Genomic DNA, 20000 nt, shown 5'->3' on the forward strand with positions numbered 1-20000 from the left:
CCCATGAGAGACAGTTGTTGTATGACGCAATGAAGGATATTATCGATAATCTGTCGATCGAAGATTACATGGGGCTTTTAGCCTTCCTCAACGGCGGCCCTGGCTTGCTGATTCGACAACAGCTCATGGATAGAATGTTCTCGTTTTTGCGAGATCAGATGCGTCTTCAGATGGCAGCGTAACCGACGCATTGTTGGTAATGAAGCACTTGACGAGGTATCTGAAATAGTTTACTTATGACGCAGAAAACAGATGCAGACAGCGTTTAATTTAAGGACACATGGCCACGGCACATTGAACTTTGATCACGACGAAAATTTCATATATTATAATGCGCAGTAATGCGTTATGCAACAAAACAGCTAATTTTGCGGTGTAGCAGAGAGTGAAGTAAAATTTAGCTTTATTGCATTGACAAACGTCTTTTCAAGTACTTTGTTTACCCATAACGGATTTCATGATTTATTTAAGGTAATACATGTAGCTCTAGTCTTTTGTTTGCGTTGTTCGTGTTTTACGCAAGGACTTCCTTTCACGTAATTGTTGAATCAAATGAGAAAAAAAAAACTTTGTCGAAAACGAATTTAATTAAAAGAACGACAACAACAAGCAGTGCAGAAGAGCAAGAGGAAAGATATGAAAGTGTTTGGAAACAAGACAAAAAATTCCAGCAATCCTTGTGAAGTCATTTCAAACGATTTAAGACATCCTAGACCTTTGTGTGGGGGGATATAGCAATCCCTTCAGAATCCCTGAAGGGGAAGGAAAAATTCTACCATTCCTTTTCTCTTTTTGTGAAAGTGAAATGAATACTGAATGGCTTTGTTGAAATTTCCCAAACACTCACCCCATGTGTAACACCTTTTATTGACGTCTCTCCCCATAATTCATTATTTACAGTAGTAACTTCATGAAGGAGAATGTAACAGGTAGTACCACGTTCTTGTGTTTTTTTCCAATGAAAGTTCCGAAACTATGAAAGTAATCAGCTGTCAATGCCTTTTCTTAAGATGTCACATTAAAATAGTAATTCAGGTGAATTCAAAATTAGAATTTGTACAAAAACATTAATAGTTGCATTGATTCAGTGCCACAACATCTAACTGACTAATGTGATGATATGCAAACCACAGTAACTTTAAACAACGACCATGGGAAGAAAACATATGAAAGCTGACAAAGTATCACCACTTGTGGTCTGTCATGGCGTGCAGGGATGGCGCAGTGGTGAGAGCACTCGCCTCCCACCAATGTGGCCCGGGTTCGATTCCCAGACTCAGCGTTATATGTGGGTTGAATTTGTTGGTTCTCTACTCTGCACCGAGAGGTTTTTTTCCGGGTACTCCGGTTTCCCCTCTCCTCAAAAACCAACATTTGACTTGATTTGTGTTAATTGTTACTTTCAATTTACAGTGTCCCCAATTAGGGCTTCAGCGCTAGAACGACTAGACACTTAAATAAAGTTCCTTTCCTTTCCTTTCATCCTCCATCACTAGATTCCAAATCTCAAAAGATAGTGCCACTGTTTTTCACAAACTGATGTCATTGTGAGTGGTTTTAGTCTGAGGGCTCTAGGGAATCTAAGAGGCAAGCTTCTACTGCGAAAACCACCAATTTGCGGAATGGGCCCAAATTTCTGCGATGGGAACAAACAGAGGAAGAGACATGAGATGCATCTCATCTTTCGTCTCGGGACATGCCAGCCGCGCGGCCTCAATGCTGATTTTCAGTTCATTTGAAGTTCGCGCGCGTGTGCACAACGCAACTTTCAAATTTTAAATCAAATACCACGAAGCGTGGCTCAAAACATTAAAACATTAACGAACATTCCACTGATGAAGGGCACAGTCCCGAAACGTCTGGACGTTTGTTAAGATTTTGGCACTTTCAGCAACATTCTCAACTTTTATTTTCTTATTGTAGTGACAAGTGCCACGCAGGATACGAAGTTTTTCGGAGAAGGCTGGGGTTGAGCAGTTTATTACATTCTCAGCTTCAATCGGCGTATAAACAGCAACACAGCACCGAGACGGCCTTACTTAAAGTCAAGAATGATATTTTGATGTCTATGGACGAGCAACATGTCACCTTGCTTGTATTATTAGATTTAAGTGCAGCTTTTGATACTATACATCATGATAAGCTGATTGATCGTGTCTTGAGTCTGATTTGGGAATAACTGACAATGCGCTCGCCTGGTTTAAATTGTATCTATCTGACCGGTTCCATCGTGTTTCTGTAAATGGTAGTCTCTCACATCAGTTTCCCTTAAAACAAGGTGTTCCTCAAGGATCATGTTTGGGTTCCTTGCTTTTCACTATCTACACACGCAAACTGTTCCAGATCGTTGAAAGACACCTCCCACAAGTTCACTGCTATGCTGATGATACACAGTTGTATGTATCATTCAGCCCCAGTCGATCTGCGGATGCTGATTTTGCCATCAAGTCCATGACTGACTGTATCCGTGACATTAGGAGTTGGATGATTTCAGATAATCTTATGCTAAACGATGATAAGACAGAATTTTTAATTATAGGTACTAGGCAGCAGCTGGCCAAGGTTAACATCAGTTGCATTAGGGTTGGGTCTACTGATGTTTGTCCTGTAACAGTAGCTAGAAACCTAGGCTCTTGGTTTGATGAGCAGCTCACTATGTCAACTCATATTAGCAAGTTATGCGGTGTTGCCTTTTACCATCTGCATAATATCAAACGCATTCGCAAGTATTTATCTCGAGAATCAACGGAAATGCTTGTCCATGCATTTATTACATCTCGTGTCGATTATTGTAACAGTCTTCTGTATGGGCTGCCCAACTACCAGCTTAACAAATTGCAGAGAGTTTTGAATGCCTCAGCCAGGCTAGTTTGTAATGCCCCTAGGTTTTGCCACATCTCACCCCTTCTTCGTGGTCTGCATTGGCTTCCTGTTAAAGCCCAGATACAATTTAAGATACTGCTTATTACATTCAAAGCAATTCACGGCCTTGCTCCTAAATATCTATGCGATTTAACAACATTTAAATCGTCCTTATATAACCTTATATCTTCAGGTAGTATTTTACTTTCTGTGCCAATTGTTCGATCGAAGACGTTAGGTGATAGAGCTTTTATGGTAGCAGCGCCAAGGCTCTGGAACTCTCTTCCAAAAAAATTTCGTGAAATTACTAATGTGAACAGTTTTAAGGCTCATGTTTAGACTTATCTTTTTAGGACTTTATAGTGGTGAGCAATTTTATATTCAATTCTTACTTGCATGCATAAATATTATTTAGTTTTTATATGCATTATCTTTTGTTAAATTCTTGTAAAGTAATGCAGTTGTAATGCGCAGCTGATCATTCTCATGTTAAGCTGCGCACAATAAGTTCACAAATTATTATTATTATTATAGCAGTGCAAACGTATGTATGCTAAACGATAGCTAAAGCACAGTAGGGCGCTGTTGCGTAACCTAAAGGCCAACGGGAAATAAGAAAATTAAAAGAAAAACTTATTATGGAAACTAATACATTAAAATGTCTTCTAAGTAGACCTTGAAGGAAAACAAAATTCAGATCTCCTTCTCTGAGATATCACATTAAAATACTTAAAAAATGCTCTACTAGTGTCTTATCTTATGTCATTATCTTGAAGTGGCGGGCAATGTGTAAACTTGAAGTTAAGACGGACTTCTGCATCTTTAGCAAGACTTCTTTACTCTTCCTTCCCACTAAAACCCTAACAGTTCTCTCAAGTCCTTTGGAGTATCCTCCCAGTACATCTAGAATGATGTCGTGCTGGGCTATGCTGTATCCTTTGAATTGTTGTTTTAGTTCCATCCGCAAGGGGGCATACTTCTCTGTCTTATCCTGGGCCCAGTTCCTCAAAAGCCGATTAACGCTAATCCCAGATTAAAAATAAACCAAGCAGTTCATTTCTCTACTTCCAAATGCTGCTCAACGCAGACTTTCGGCAGAACTTTACATGGGAAGACGTCAATCTTGAAAACCAAAAATAAGCAAAAGAAACTTTCACCAAAAAGTTGAAAACGTGAAACAAACGTTTACGCTAATCCTGGATTAAGTTAATCGGCTTTCGAGGAACCGGGCACTGGTCTTTTGCAGCCCTGTTGTCCACCCATGGACAACTCATCTCTAAGATGGTAACATTCTTCCGCTTGTGGTCCACAACTCTAGCATCTATCCGGTTGGCTCTCACTACCACGTGGTCTGCGTACAGCGGGACATCCCAAAAGGCTTGTGCATCTGCGCTTTCCTAGACAGGTTTTGGCTCGATCGGGGAGTACCAAGGTGGTACAGTGTCTACGAGTTCTAGATCATGGAGCATCTCAAAAAACAGAATCTTCAACACGCAATTATGCCTGTGGAGATATTTGCTCTGCGCAAGCGCAGAACATCCAGCCAAAATATGTGCTACCGACTCTTGCGCTTTACCGCAGAGTCTGCATTGCACGTCACGTTCCCTAGCAGTTCTTGTCTTTTTACTCTGGTAGATTCGTGTATTGAGCATCTGCTCATACAGCTCATAGATACCAGCAATCACGTATGATGGACAGGATTTCCACTTAAGCCAGTCAAAACACCCGTTACTCAGCTCGGGGTCACTCCATCTCGATGCGATCAGCTTCCCTTGCCAACTCTGACTTCGCACGTCCTTCTTCAGCTTTTCTTGCTGAGCTCGCTTCAACTGCTGTTTGGTCTTTGTACCTGGGATCTCATCTCCATCCTCAGTACAGCATGTAGGGTTAGGGTGCACCAAATTTAGCTTTATTTCAAGCTCTTGCCCATACTTCAAAGCCTCCTTGACTATAGAACAATGTCCTAGCCTTACTGAACGGTCTTCAAACTGGCGCACCAGCTCCATGGTTGGATCCTCATTTTTGAACAGGTTGAGTGCACCTTTGATCTTAATCACCTTGTACTCGGCTTCGACGGAACGCAGACCTCGTCCTCCGCTCTGCCTTGTAAGATGACATAAGGCAGTTGAGCCCAGCGGGTGCTTTCCTCCCTGCTCTACTACGATCTTGCGCATCTCACGATCAATTCGTTGAAGTTCCGTGATGGGAAGGTGTTGTGTCCACATCAAGTAAGTCAAGGCAGGTAAGGCGTACTGATTGGAGGCTACAATGCGATTGAAATCAGAGAGCGGACTGGACCATATGATGGACATTCTGTTCAGGTACATCTCGGCGGCGAGTTTAAAAGCTATCTGATCTTCTTGTCTTGTGCTTTCCAACACGCCCAGAAACTTATACTGAGCTCCCTCTTCTAGACATTTGATCACTGATGCTAAGCTCTCGGCGTCCTCTACTTTCACTCCTCTCTTGATGTGTACAACAGAGCACTTCTTCGGATTCCAGTCGAGGCTGATATCTTGCATTGCAGATCTTGCTGATTTCATCACAGTGTTGAGCTTAGGTGCGGAGGCAGCAAAGATCTTAAGATCATCGATGTACAACAAATGCGTCACTTTGGTATCAATCGGCTTCGAGAGTCTATATCCTTCAGTTGCCTTGAGTTTCCAAGCGATGGGATTCAGGCAGATAGTAAATAGGCGCGGACATAGAGAATCCCCCTGAGGCAGTCCTCTTCTAAATTGGATAATCTCCGATATCTCCATCCCCAGTTTAGTTCTTGTAACAATCATGGTATTCCAGGCCTTAGAAAGCTTGGTAACCACTCTCGCTAACCACCTCGGGAATCGATGTATCGACATCATCTCTTATTATTATTATTATTATTATTATTATTATTATTATTATTATTTTAACTTCTTTCATTTTACGCTTCTAGAGAACTCTTAGTAATAACACTCGAGTAGCGAAAAGCGTGACGCTTTCTTTCGTTTTATTTATTCCCAAATAAATATTTCTTCAACTTGCATTTGCTAACTTTATCATTGTTTTTTCTGTCCGACTAGTTGAGTGATACTGAAACAATTAGACCCTTCCCCCTCAGGGCCACGGGTCAATAGGGGCTATGACCCGTAGCCCTTGCGGGCTACGGGTCTAATTGTTTGTTACCAGCTGTGCGAAGGCCCCTCTGGCTAAAAGAAACGATGGGATCTGGGAACGAGAATGGGGGAATACCCAGAAATTGTCAGCTTCCTCGAAATTTGACTTTCTCTTCTGTCATTGTACGGTCCAGCAAACGCATTATGCCTGTCTCTGTGGTTGAATTTCAGCGAGTCATGTCCATTTTGGCAGACGAAGATCAGCTTAAAGTCACTGTCAAGACCAGTGCTTACGGTGGAGTTGTAGCTGGCGTAACAACAACCATTGGAGGGCTGATTGCTGGCCCTGCAGGTCTTCTAGTCGGAGGAGCAGTCGGTGGAATGTTGGCTTACAAGAGCGCTGGAAATTTCAAGCCAGTCTCTCAAGTTATAAACGACATGAATGCCCATGAGAGACAGTTGTTGTATGACGCAATGAAGGATATTATCGATAATCTGTCGATCGAAGATTACATGGGGCTTATAGCCTTCCTCAACGGCGGCCCTGGCTTGCTGATTCGACAACAGCTCATGGATAGAATGGTTTCATTTTTGCGAGATCAGATGCGTCTTCAGATGGCAGCGTAACAGAAGCATTGTTGACAATGAAGCACTTGACGAGGTATCTTCGTTGTTGGCTCACGAAATAGTTTACTTATGACGCAGAAAACAGATGCAGACAGCGTTCAAGGACACATGGCCATGGCACATTGAACTTTGATCACGACGAAAATTTGATATATTACATTGCGTTATGCAACAAAACAGCTAATTTTGCGGTGTAGCAGAGAGTGAAGTAAAATTTAGCTTTATTGCATTGACAAACGTCTTTTCAAGTACTTTGTTTACCCGTAACGGGTTTCATGATTTATTTAAGGTAATACATGTAGCTCTAGTCTTTTTTCTGCGTTGTTCGTGTTTTACGGAAGGACTTCCTTTCACGTAATTATTAAATCAAATGAGAAAAAAAATATTTTGTCTAAAACGAATTTAATTAAAAGAACAACAACAATACTTTGTGATATACATTGGGACATAATAATGGGCCATTCCATTTTTTATCCGCACCCCCCCCCTATGGAAGGCATTAGGCTGATTTAAACGGGAACGTCAGTGGCGACGGTGCGCGCAGAAAAAACACCAATGAGAATTCAGAATAGAATAGATTCTACTCTTTTCTTCTCTATTCTAAATTCTCATTGGTAGTTTTGCTGCGCGCGAGGTCGCCACTGACGTTCCCGTTCTGTTGCTAAATCAGCCTATTTTTCCGACAGGTCCCTTTTGCTCTGACATCAGATTCCGAAAGGTCCCTTTCACCTCTGAAGTTAGATTCCGACAGGCCCCTTTTACTCTGAAGCTTGTTTCTGACAGGCCTGTTTTTGTATAGAACAAAGACTCCCGATTCCGACCCCCTAAACTGGAGCAGAAAATCCAGATTCCGACAGGGTCCTTCTTGACATTTAAAAAAATGCCTTCCATAGGGGGGGTGCGGATAAAAAATGGAATGTCCCAATATCTTTCTTTGAGTAGAACGTATTTCGTAGAGCGCTCAACTCAATCGATTGAGGAGCAATAACTATGACTTCACACAAGTTTAGGTTTCACGAGTAACCATCGTTACGAGTAACGATGGTTACTCGTGAAACCTAAACTTGTGTGAAGACAAAATAATATCCATACTGGAGCTTACTTCGCCAGGCCTTCAGGAAATGATAGGTGGATAGAGAAAGAGAAACAGCAGTGCAGAAGAGCAAGAGGAAAGATATGAAAGTGTTTGGAAACAAGACAAAAAATTCGAGCAATCCTTGTGAAGTCATTCAAATGATTTAAGACATCCTAGACCTTTGTGTGGGGGGATATAGGAATCCCTTCAGAATCCCTGAAGGGGAAGGAAAAATTCTACCATTCCTTTCCGCCCTTTTTCTGAAAGGGAAATGCATACTGAATGGCTTTGTTGAAATTATTTCCCAAACACTCACCCCATGTGTAACACCTTTTATTGACCTCTCTCCCCATAATTCATTATTTACAGCTGTAGTAACTTCATGAAGGAGAATGTGACACGTTAGTACCATGTTCTTGTGTTTTTTCCAATGAAAGTTCCAAAACTATGAAAGTAATCAGCTGTCAATGCCTTTTGTTAAGATGTCAAATTAAAAAAGTAATTCAGGTGAATTCAAAATTAAAATTTGTACAAAAACATTACCGGTAATAGTTGCATTGATTCAGTGCCACAACATCTAACTGACTAATGTGATGATATGCAAACCACAGTAACAGAACCATGGGGAGAAAACATATGAAAGCTGACAAAGTATCACCACTTGTGATCTGTCATCCTCCATCACTAGATTCCAAATCTCAAAAGATAGTGCCACTGTTTTTCACAAACTGATGTCATTGTGAGTGGTTTTAGTCTGAGGGCTCTAGGGAATCTAAGAGGCAAGCTTCTACTGCGAAAACCACCGATCTGCGGAATGGGCCCAAATTATTGAGTGACTACCCTGCCCACTTTAGTTAAACATTTTCATGAAATTCCTTTCCCAAGGCAGCAGTAGCTATGGAAAGATACGTTTTCAAAATCATGAGTCCCAGGAAGAAAGGGATAAAATTGATTACTTACAAAAGTAAAGTAACCATATTTAACGTCGATAACTCGTAACAGTAATTCAACTGACAAACCTGAGGTCGACAGTTTACTCCCCCCTCTCCATCAGTGCTCCGTTTGACTGGTATTTAAAGCTACTTAGCTACACGGAAAGGAAAGAAGTCGAAACGAGGATGCGATATCCCGGAGTCGAACTCAGGACCTCTTGCACCAAGCCCGTGCACTAACCGACTCTGCCATCCTTGCTCCATCCCAAGCAAAAGTGGGTAGGGCAGTGACTCAGTAATTCAGGCTCATTCCACAGATCGGTGGTTTTCGTAGTATATCAGTGGGTCTTAGACTTGATAATTTGATCAGTCTGTTTTTGGTTGCAATTTATCAGGTCACATGACCATTGTTTGGGTTTTCAAGACCCTTTCTTTAACAATGAAAGCCTTTCCATTGCAACTTTAATCTGACTTGACCACGCACTGTCATCCTAACAACAGTTCTTGATAGGTGCTTTGCCCTGAATGACCTTCATTTGTGCAAAGAGCACTCCTCTAGCAATGAAGTTTCACTGTTACCAACAAGACAATATCCAGTTCAAAGTCATAACCGATTGCTTTTCTCAATGCTAAACACAGTACTTCTCCAACTTCATAGTATCTTTAACAGTGAGCTGTCAGCCTCCAGAGAACGAGTCAGTGGCCAGCTTAGCACCTTTGTGTTAACTCTTGTGTTGGTATCCTTGCCGGAGCATGGGCAAAGGTTGGTAAAACCGTATTGTGTCCTTCAAAACTTAATACCAGTAAGTGAGCTGTAAGGGCACCTCAAAGGGCATTTTCCTCATCATCATCAGTATGAAAAAGAAGTTGTCGTTCATCTTCATAACGTCTCTTCCAAAGACCACCCGTTGAAGCTCGGTTGCATGCCAAGTATATGAGAAATAAATTAGCTAGAAAACTGATGCCACAAAGACTGATCACTGCCACAAACCACACAAACAGCTTGCTGAAAACAATGATTCAACAACAAGAAGAAATTAAAATTTGGCATTAAATTCAATGCTGGACAGAAAAGAAATAGGCATGTAAGAATGTGAAGAAGATTGCAACTATTTTTGTCAAAATTATTCCTCTCTAAGTTTATTGGGGAGCAGGGTTACTGCATCGTCAAGAGCAACAACATGTGGTCTTGATTAATGATCCAACTTAATTTTTTTTATAGGCAGCCATCCAAATAAGAAGAGAACTTGTGCTCAATTACATAAGCTTGAGACTCCACAAATTGTATGAACATATTACCTAAATTCCCTTTCCAAACTTAAAACTTTTTCTGTGTTGGTTTGTTCCAAACTTGCAGTTGGTATTGACTTTTCTTTTCCTAAATCTGATACACATTGTAGCCCTGCAACATAAGAGCGCCTAATTTGTCAAGGTTAAGTCTATTAGCTTCATCAAGGAGGCAGGGTAACCACAATAGCTAGTAACAATATTACTACTGGGCTGGGGCCCTGTAGATCAGACCACAACACCAGGATCTCTGTGTCTACTGTTTAGGAACAGCGAATCAGGCTTTGAACGTCCTGGAAGGAAACACCAACAAGGGACGAACAAGAGACTTGCAAGACTACCCATTAGCAGATTTAATTATCAAGGTATCACTTTCTCCTAAGGAACTTCAAGACCCTAAGTGTTAGTCTGTCCAGGGTTCCATCCAGCAAATTCCTGGCCCCAGTTAGTCAAAGGTAGGATACCGGTAGCTTTATCCAGTGGATAAGTCACTGTGAAAACCTCTGCCAACATTTTACATGGAGCATATTTCATTTTATAGTCTGGATGGTGATGTATCCACAGGATAAAGTTCTCCAGCAGTTAAACAACTGGGGCCTGGTTGGTAGTCCAATGCTCAACCAGTTGAGCCAACAGGTCTGCAGGTATTGTGTTAGAAAACTAAATTAGCATTCCTGAAAAATATTAAAGAGAGGGTGCCTATGTAGTGACCTTGAAAGGGTCAAGCTAGGGCCATTTCTCGAAGGCTCAATAGGGAGAGGAATGGGCTTGGCACTGCAAAAAGAGCATTTCACTTTCACAAGTATGCCAAGGTTGAATTCCAGGACTCAAGAGTCATATTCTGCTCTGAAAGGTTTCTTTGTGCACACACAGTGCTCTTAAGAAATAGTCAACAAATAGAACAAGTGATTTTAATAAAAGAAGTGCTATTTTCCCTTACATTTTTTAGTAGAATTAAGCACTGTGTTATTGTTCACTAAAAGGCATTTGCCAGTTTCTGGATCACAATCACAACTACCAGGGCAGTCACAAGAGCTCAAACAATTCTGGCCATAACTTCCATGGAAACAACCTGTGGGATAAAAATAATCAATTAATGCAATGCTGTGCATTTCCTTGACATGAAAGAGCTCAAGCAGGGTTGGTAAAGTTCACATCAACAGGTAGCACAGTACTATTTTTCCCAATGGAGTCCCCATTAAAAACACAATAACTGTTGTCAAACATAAACATCTCCTGGCCTCTGTCCCCCATTTTAACCCCAGATTGCAAGACATTAGTACAGTGTACCTAGTTGGTGACATAATTGCTGGCTGTTGAGATTAACCCTACAAAGGATGACACTAATATTAAGGATTGAATAATTATGCAAGTTATTCTAAACATTATTTTATTAAACTGTGACTTAATCTTGAGCTGAAAACTTAACGTTTGCCACAAATGGTTCAGAGTTGTAACCACAATAATTCAGGGTAAAAGGATAAAACACAGAATGGTAAAAGCAATTCAGCTCCCTTTCATCCATAGCTCCATTTTGAGCATAGAGCTGGCTATAGTTTTTATAAAAAGTTGCCAGTAGGCATTATATGCTCAAAAATAGACAGCAACAATATGCGAAAAAATAAAGGTAATAATAAAGGAAGGCCAGTCATGCATGGAACTCCATGTCACTGCCGGTAATTGTGAAGAAGAGCTCCCCAAAAAACCTGTCGGCCGACTGTCGGTCAACTGTCGGCCGACAGTTGACCGACAGGTTACCGACAGTCTACTGACAGCTAACCGACAGGTTAAGAAAAAAGAAAAATTGTGGTAAAAATGAGCAGTTAACGTGGCATAACATTCCGTAATGGTGATGTATGACTCGACAGCCTTCACGTACTTACCGATCGACGGCAAAGTTGAAATTATGTAAAATACTGTTATCAGTTGTTATCAGATGCGTATAGGATATGTCACTTGCGTAATTTACAACACACCAGACAATCTAAGAATCACATTGGAAGATAATTTAATCGAAAACTCGGCTAAAAACTCTGAAAACCATAAGCCACGTATCAATACAAACACTTTCGTTCAAATCGCCCTACAATGCAACGCGGCCTCTTATGGTATGCCATGTATGTAGCAATGATGTTAACCTTGTGCATGGCGGATAAATGAATAGGTAACAACGTGGGCAAGTAACGCTAACCAACGCTAAAACAGTGGACAAAAGCCATATTAGTAGTATAAGTGCTGCTCAAGGTATCGTTATGAACTGCCTTTAACTCTTTTTGCGTAGTTTAGAAGCAATAGACGAGTAAATGCCCCGCCGACAGGTTACCGACACGTTACCGACAGGTTGCCAACAGGTCACCGACTGTCGGCCGACTGTTGGCCGACAGTCGGCCGACACTTTGGCCTCAAACATGACACAAACTGTTGCCCAACAGTCGGCCGACTGTTGCCCAACTGTCGGCCGACAGTCGGCCAACAGTCGGCCGACTGTCGGCCGACAGTTGACCGACAGTCGGCCGACAGGTTTTTTGGGGAGCTCTTCTTCACAATTACCCACTGCCTAAGCTATTGTAGGATAAAATTAATTTTAAGAGTGCTTACGCTGTCCACAATATGGTCCTGTCCACCCTGGTGTGCAATTACAATGTCCACTTATAGGATTACAAATTCCACCTTCCAAACAAAGACACTTTTGGCTACAGTTTGCTCCAAACCACCCTGAAGAACAAGCTGAGACAAAAACCAAAGAACACAAAAACATTATTTTAAACTAAACATGCCTTGCTGGTATTTAAATGAAATGACTCTGTGTTTAAGGATTGGACTACCATGCAAGAGCTTATGGGTTGGGTTCCTCTTAAGGACGGTGCCTACTATTGCTTTTGCGCATACATTCTGTGCATCTCGAGATACTCGGGTTTCCTATCTGTGATGCTTACCAATACAGTGATATTTTTGCATGGTTTAAAACTATCTGGAGAAAGTACATCTTAGTAAGTACTCTTGGTATCCAAAAAGAAATCTGGGGGTAACCATGCATTTTTGAGAGAGCTTATGGGTTTGGCTCCTCTTAATCCCTTCCCGTGAGTTCTGTAGAGTGATGCACAGAACACCAACAAACAATGTTACTATGATACACAGCAGACCAACAAATACAACAGAATATCTTGCACCCACAGGTCTGTCTCACAACCCTTGTTAATAACAAGGTGGGGTGTACAAGAACACCTATTCATTTGCACCCAGATGATGGCCGCGGTATCTCTGCCAGCATGTTATCAGCATGGCTGGTTTAGCTCATAATGGACTTTGTTTGGCAAAAAAAACCACCAACACAAGATACAGGCTACTTGCTAGAGGCTGTAGCCTCATTGGGGGCGCGTTCGATTGACCCTATTCCGGAATAAGAATACGTGAAGTGATGATTTAAAATGGTAGGTCTGGCATTTTGAAGCCACAAGGATGATAAAGATATGTTTAAAATAGCATTTTAGCAAGTGTTTGACAATTTTCATGTGAATCTCCCTAAAAACGAAGGATTTCTAACTTCTATTCCATATATTCCCATTCCGGAATATGGACAATCGAACGCACCCTAAGATTAACTCTTTCCTGCCCAAGATTGACACATAAAGATTTCACTCTGGCAAACACCAGACGATTTGACTCGACAATGTGGGCCCCCTCGGGCAGAAAGACTACAGCAATAATAACATTATTGGGAAGATACAGCAAGAAGTCGAGACAAATGGAGTGGTATTGTCAAACAGTCTGTACAAACAGTCGCAGACAAGCACGAGACAGGGTACTACTTCATTCTACAACAACCACATCACAGGACATTACGATCACTGAGGAATAACGTGAGGAAGATGAGGATGTGATTTTATTTCGAATGCAGGAAAGGTGTCGCACATGCGAGCAGGAAGATGCAGCAACAACCAGGTGTGATGAAATCGATACTGTCTTCATCGGATACAATGGACGATCTATTCATTCTCATTAATATACCATAATAAACACAAACCTCTACCACAGTTCTCACCCTCCCAACCAGGGTGACATATGCATCCTCCTAAAGATGAAAAAGAAAAGGAAAATAATTTGCTTTTTTGGATTCTCTTACCTTAATGATATGTGGATATAACCATGTACCTTGAAGGTACTATTTCATTTAGTATTATCTTTTTCATTTTGACAAGCAAGGCTGGCTGGCAATCCAGTATTCCTTCAAACAGGAATGCTAAGCTAATTATGACCAACATTTCCCATCAATTTGTTTTGTTTTTTCATAGCCCCTTCAAGCTTGATCATTAGCTTTTAATTAAGAACCACAGAGAAAAGAAAATTGCTCCTTTTCCCCCATTCAATGAGGAAAAAAAGGCACTTTAAAACTGTAAGAGAGCTTGAGTATGGTTGTTTATATGCTTGTTAATTTGTTCATTAGTAGCTTTTGTTATACGTTGCTATTGTTATTAAATAAATTCTTAGGTGGCCTAAGCAAATTATCAAGCAAAGATTTGACATGAGAGTTAATATGCTTATGTCACCTTTTCAATTTAAGCTTAAATAGAATAACCTGTTTCCTCTCACCTTGATCAGAGCAGATTCCATTTGGAGAACAATAATCATTCTGCTTACACTCCAAAACATCACATGCTTCACCAGTCCATCCACTGTCACAGACACACTGGTCCATTACACGCTGCCCATGACCACTACAATTTCTGGACACAGAGTAAGGCTCATGGACACAAACAATGGTAGAAACTGGTCTTGGGCAAGAAAATGCTCCACTAAAATGAAATTAAATAAAATCTTTAGGGGTCTTCAACTGAATCCTGATTGAGAATTCTTCACATAGGGTCACACAGGCAAATAAAAATTGCTTATAGTACAATGTGTTATAATCATCTTAATTTACCCTTCGGCAAGCACATGTACATTTTATAAAATACTATTTAGTTTGGTATTGCAATTTTTTAGTCTGTTTAGAGCAGAAGAGCTTAAAAACCTAGAACCTAGAATAATTGTTAAACAAGGAATTTTCAGATTTTAAGCATGTATCTGAGACCTTCAGATGCTAAATTTTCAAATTATTGGAAAGACTCTTTAAAACTACAGACTTCAAGATAATGCAAGCTCATACACTGGTATCTTGAGAAAAAAGGTCCTTTTAACTTGGCTTTGTGAACTGTATCTATCCAAAAAGTATCAGCCATTCTATATATATAGTTTTGCTCTACAAAATTACCTTTTATTCCCTTGGTTAAAAATTTTTCAAACTAGTTTTTTGCCTTCCTTTGTCTTATAGATGTTAGAATAATCTTAAACAAAGGAAAGTAAGAAACAAACTAGTTTGAAAAACTTTGAACCAAGGAAATTTTTTTAAGTCAAACATAATTATATAAAAAAATGAGTGTCACAGCTACATGTCAAGTTGCAGGTGGTTTCATTGGTGATGAATTAAGGTTATTAGTCTCACTGTAAGTTCAAGAAACATGTGTGAACGCTGTTAAGACAGCATAGATTACAGATCATTAATTTATTACTAACCATCGATCAGAGGGATAATTTATTACAGTGCCATTTAATACCATTGTCGCTGAGCCTCCTCCATCCAGGTTTATAGCATTTACAAACCCAAGCTTCAATAAAAGGTCAGCAAAATTGTACAGATCAATCCTTTGAAATAAGGTAAAGAAAGATTTTTTAAAGTTATTTTGCTTTTACTTGCCTTTTTAAATGTCTTTAACCCACTGACTCCTACAATCTTGGACAGATTAAATGGAACATTGAGACCACCCCTCCCCGCAAAATCAATGCTGGGAAAATGGCGCGTTTTGGCCTTCACATGGCATCATCCTTGATTAAGGGGAAAGGGGGCATTTCTGTTCCATTTTATTCTGTCCAAGATTGTAAGAGTGTGACTTAATAGATTTTACTCTGCGTAATGCCAGAAGATTTTACTCATCAACCGTGGGGGGGAAGGGGGGGGTTTGAAACGTGTAACGCGCGTTCACAGCTTCCGAATATTCAGCGCGAACTGATTGGTTGAATATTTCAGTGCTAAGTACCATATCTGGAAACTCCTCGCTCTTGTTGTTCCAAATATGGTACTTAGCAAATTGAATATTCAGAAGCTTGCTTCCCAGCACACAAGGGGCCGTTACACGTTTCAATTCTTACGGGTTTCTGGTGTCGTAAAACCAAAACCAAAGTAATTATTTTGGCCAAATCAAAAAGGACTGAGACAATCTGGCAAACCAATCAACACTCGAAGTAATTACACGTAGCCGACACTCAGCGCGGGATAATGTGCACACATGAGCCACAATTGGTTTTGGTTTCACTTCTGATTGGTTGAAAAAATGGCGCGAGGACTTTGAACCAATCACTGAGTGAAATAATCATAAACCAAAGTAATTATCTAATTACTTTTGACACTCAATTTGAAAACCGCTCTAGGCTATGTATTAGCCTGTGAGCAGGCTCTCTCTCTAAGCTTCTCTGCAGTAGCCTTGGAGAGCCTGATAGCTATGTATCTGGTTCCATCAAACTGCCTAAACTGAATTTAAAAATACTCAAACATGGGCAGTTTTTGAGGAGAAACACAAGTGAGGAAACATTTAAAATTAGAGATAATTTCAAAGACATTACACATCCTACAGTTATAAGCATCCCTCAAAACACTAGAGGTCATGTTCCTGAGGACCTTTATTTTTCAAAACATCCTGTGGGAGTATTCTTCCAGTCCCCCTCAGGGCTATTGTTAAGTTTTGAAGCAGGTTTAACACTCAAGATGTCACCTGTCACCTTTAAATACATGTAAAGCAGGGCTCGAAATTGCGACCAATACGGTTGCCAATGTGACTAACTTTTTCTCCTTGGCGGCTAAAATTGTCCTTTAGTCGCCACTTTGGCGACCTGAATTTTGCACGATTTAGATGTACAATAAAGCATTAAAGTTAAAATAAACATCTTATCTTGTCTTGCTTTGCGTTCATCGTAAAAGAATGGGCCAAATTACATTTAAAAAGCCAAATTCCCTCCAAACTTTACCAACTTCTGGTCACAATATTTCTGCGACTCCATTACAGTTTCTCTCTTGGAACCCTTGGAACCGCAGGAGCAGAATTTTGCAAAAAGACCACTGAATGGAAGCGATTGACTTTCGCGTAGTTCCGCGCGAACACGTGCAATGTATATCAGCATGGAGAATAAATTAGTAAGCGGGGAAGATTTAGAACATTTCCATACCTCTCTCTTGGGTAATGGAGAGGATGCCAAATGCGTTTGGCTCCTGTTAGTGCTCAACAAAGATAGCAGCTTGAAACTTTTATTTACTGTTCAAGTTTGGGCAAGATTGTTTTGTAGAAGTATGTATTTTTTTGTTTTAATTTGTATTTTCGTACTTATTGTATGAATGTGTCCCATGCCTTACCGGACGATATCAAACACTTTCAACAAGTGGAACTCGAACATTATTTCGATTATACAAACTGGCGACTTAAAATTTGCATCTGGTGACTATATTTCTCCAGTTGGTCGCCAAAAGGCGACCAAACAATTTTTTACTTTCGAGCCCTGTAAAGAAAGGCCCAAAGGGCCTGAACCCCTAGGGGGGTCTGAGGGCATGCTCCCCCAGAAAATTCTTAAAATTAGACCCTGGAAAATGCATTTTCCGGCTCTCCGAGGTGCAAAGTTTACATTTTCTCAATCAAAAGTGACAAATACACGGCAAAAAGATAAACTTCACAATGAATAAAGATGAACTAACCATGTGTAAATGGTCATGCATCACAGAACCGTGAAAAATGGTCAGCGGAATCCCATTTATATCAAGTACGGTGCATTGATAATGATTTTGTTGCTGAAAATGGCATCAGAATCCAACAACGATCGATCAGCGATATTCGCCAAAGGTTTTTTTTACGGAAAATGTTTAGATTTTTACCAAAAACATGTCTAAGAATCAGGAACACAGACAACACAAGGCAGCAATTATATTTTCTTTAGAAGGTCAATGTTTATAAATAAATTTCAATGTGTTTTGCTCTGTGAATATTCATTCTGTAGCAACAATCATCCGTAACATTGACTGGGCTCAGCCGTAAAAGGGGATATGGGTTACGGTCCCTAATGACAGTCTTGCCCCTAATTGGGCTTGCCTTCAATGGACAATTTTCCAAACCTGCTGAGAGTCCTGGATCCATCTCAGCTAACAGCCCAATTTCAATAATATTCTAGACAAAGGCTTCGGGGAATAAACTTACACAAATCGTTACATTATTTCCAAGAGCCTTGAGATGATGCCTTTTGTCTAGGACAGAATTTCTGCAATTGGTCTATAAATTTCTACATGAAAGGCTGTAATATTACTATTCCATGACAACAGAGTTCACCGTCAACAACAATGTACCCTGAAATCACATGATTGTCAGCAGATTAGCAGGAGAAGATAATAATTAATGATAATAATAATAATAATAATAATAATAATAATAATAATAATAATAATAATAATTAATTATTGGTTGTTATTTTTTGAGAGTTTTTCCAGGGTCAGCCACCTTTCCATTGATATTCTTAGAGTTATGGATTACGATTTGGGAAAAAAGCTAATAAACTGTTAATTTTACCAACCCTCGCTTATGAGTTTTCCCATCAACCTGAGCTATCATAACGCGTCCTTCGTTATCATGCCCTAGTGCGGTTCTCGCAGACAACACGCCCGCAAACACGTCCATCGTTCCAGTTTCCTCGGTGTCACGGCATTCTGCCTTCTTGCTTTCGTTAACATAGCTAGCTCCGTTCCGTAATAACCACACAACGCCTGAAATCAACTGCAAAAATGGATTCTCCTTTCGCAAAACGTCTTCCTCAGTTAAATACCCTACAACTATTGTACCATCTTCACGAATTCCGAAATTAGCGTTTTGGACGCCTTCAGAATCTTGAACTTTTCTTCCATCACTAAAAATATTTCCATAACACTTGCCGTCTCTGGTTCTAAACATTCCACCATTTGCAGCCATGTAACAGCGCCGTTGTTTGGAAGATTCGGCGACCGTAGCTCTCATGAACCTGCTACAACCACCGATTTCTTTGGGTTCTAGAACGGAAAACGTCCTTAGAGGATCTGGTACAACTGCAAGATGTCCAACTACATTTCTGCTTTCACCTCCCTTCGAAAATTCATGAAAAAAGTTGTGCACATAAGCAACGGACTCATCGGGAACTAGTGGCGTAGAAACATGAAACGTTTCGTGTGTTGTGTTACCAAATTTAATATGCTGGCAATCCCGTACAAATCGATGATTTCTTCTCGTTCTGTAATGATCCTTGTATGGCGTAAGTACATCGCCTGGAAAAGGGTCGTCTGAGATAGATTCCAAAGTTAAAATTTGAAGCGAAACAGCTAAAAGAGAAAAAATCAACGCGTTCATTTCTTGCCCCTTTGCAGGAAGTTTTAACAAGAATCGCTTATTCTTAGCGCCTGCGAATAATAATGCAGCGGCTGAATAGCAGGTGGTTTATACATTTGTATAAATGTAACGAAATATTGTTGACAATGAAAACACGGAAAGACATCTGATGGATATGTTACCCACTAAGTTCGTTGTTCAACCATCCGAATCTCTAAAATGCCCCATTTGCAATGAACTTTTTACTGATCCGGTAATTTCCACTCAGTGTGGGCATACATTTTGCAGAAATTGCGTTCGGAATGGTGTTTCGATTACTGGGAATTCTGCGAGCAAATGTCCTCTTGATGGAAAGATATTGCAGCGCCTCCATTTGGTGTCGAATTTGGCCGTTCGAGGGCAAATTGAAGACTTGCTGATCTACTGTAGACATGGCTTAACTAGATCGGATTCAGAAGAAGACTTTGAAATGGACGGCACGGGTTGTCAAGAGAAGATTTCGTTTGGTCGTCGGGCTGACCATGAAGACTCTTGCGGGTTCGCTGTTGTTCCTTGCCCAAATAGTTCAAACCAGTGTGGAAAATTTCGACGACGAGCTTTAGCAGACCATCTCAAAGCTTGCGCGCAATACCGATGTCAATACAGCGTCAAGGGTGCGTCCCTCACCTTATGCTTTGATTGTAAAACGTATTTGTTC

At 40.5% G+C, this 20000-nt stretch overlaps 4 protein-coding genes and 1 pseudogene across 4 annotated transcripts in view; 3 read left to right on the forward strand and 2 right to left on the reverse strand.

Moving 5' to 3' along the window:
• The window catches only part of LOC138018855 (protein C19orf12 homolog pseudogene), a 1544-nt pseudogene extending 355 nt beyond the window's left edge, over positions 1–1189 (forward strand).
• A 3070-nt stretch (positions 1190–4259) lies between these two features.
• On the reverse strand, positions 4260–5651 carry LOC138020993 (uncharacterized). Its single transcript, XM_068867871.1, has one exon. It carries the CDS (start codon positions 5649–5651, stop codon positions 4260–4262), a length of 1392 nt encoding a protein of 463 aa, XP_068723972.1.
• A 396-nt stretch (positions 5652–6047) lies between these two features.
• Positions 6048–7010, forward strand: LOC138018854 (protein C19orf12 homolog). The gene has a single exon (XM_068865539.1). The coding sequence runs from the start codon at positions 6063–6065 to the stop codon at positions 6582–6584; it is 522 nt and encodes a 173-aa protein (XP_068721640.1). The 5' UTR covers positions 6048–6062; the 3' UTR covers positions 6585–7010.
• Positions 7011–7976: 966 nt separating this feature from the next.
• LOC138018849 (N-acetylglucosamine-1-phosphodiester alpha-N-acetylglucosaminidase-like) lies at positions 7977–19380 on the reverse strand. The gene is made up of 8 exons (XM_068865528.1): positions 18522–19380; positions 15432–15560; positions 14469–14671; positions 13903–13950; positions 12477–12605; positions 10819–10950; positions 9891–9993; positions 7977–9597 (listed from the first exon to the last, which is right to left on the reverse strand). The coding sequence occupies exons 1-8, from the start codon at positions 19322–19324 to the stop codon at positions 9417–9419; spliced, it is 1728 nt and encodes a 575-aa protein (XP_068721629.1). The 5' UTR covers positions 19325–19380; the 3' UTR covers positions 7977–9416.
• Positions 19381–19423: 43 nt separating this feature from the next.
• Positions 19424–20000, forward strand: part of LOC138018848 (E3 ubiquitin-protein ligase TRAF7-like) — a 19154-nt gene continuing 18577 nt past the window's right edge. Inside the window, exon 1 of the mRNA XM_068865527.1 lies at positions 19424–19956. Coding sequence (XP_068721628.1) covers positions 19473–19956 — 484 coding nt within the window. The 5' untranslated portion in view covers positions 19424–19472. The remainder of the gene's footprint in view (positions 19957–20000) is intronic.

The sequence above is a fragment of the Montipora capricornis genome, chromosome 10, assembly GCF_036669925.1.
Source record: "Montipora capricornis isolate CH-2021 chromosome 10, ASM3666992v2, whole genome shotgun sequence".
In the NCBI taxonomy this organism is placed as follows: Eukaryota; Metazoa; Cnidaria; class Anthozoa; order Scleractinia; family Acroporidae; genus Montipora; species Montipora capricornis.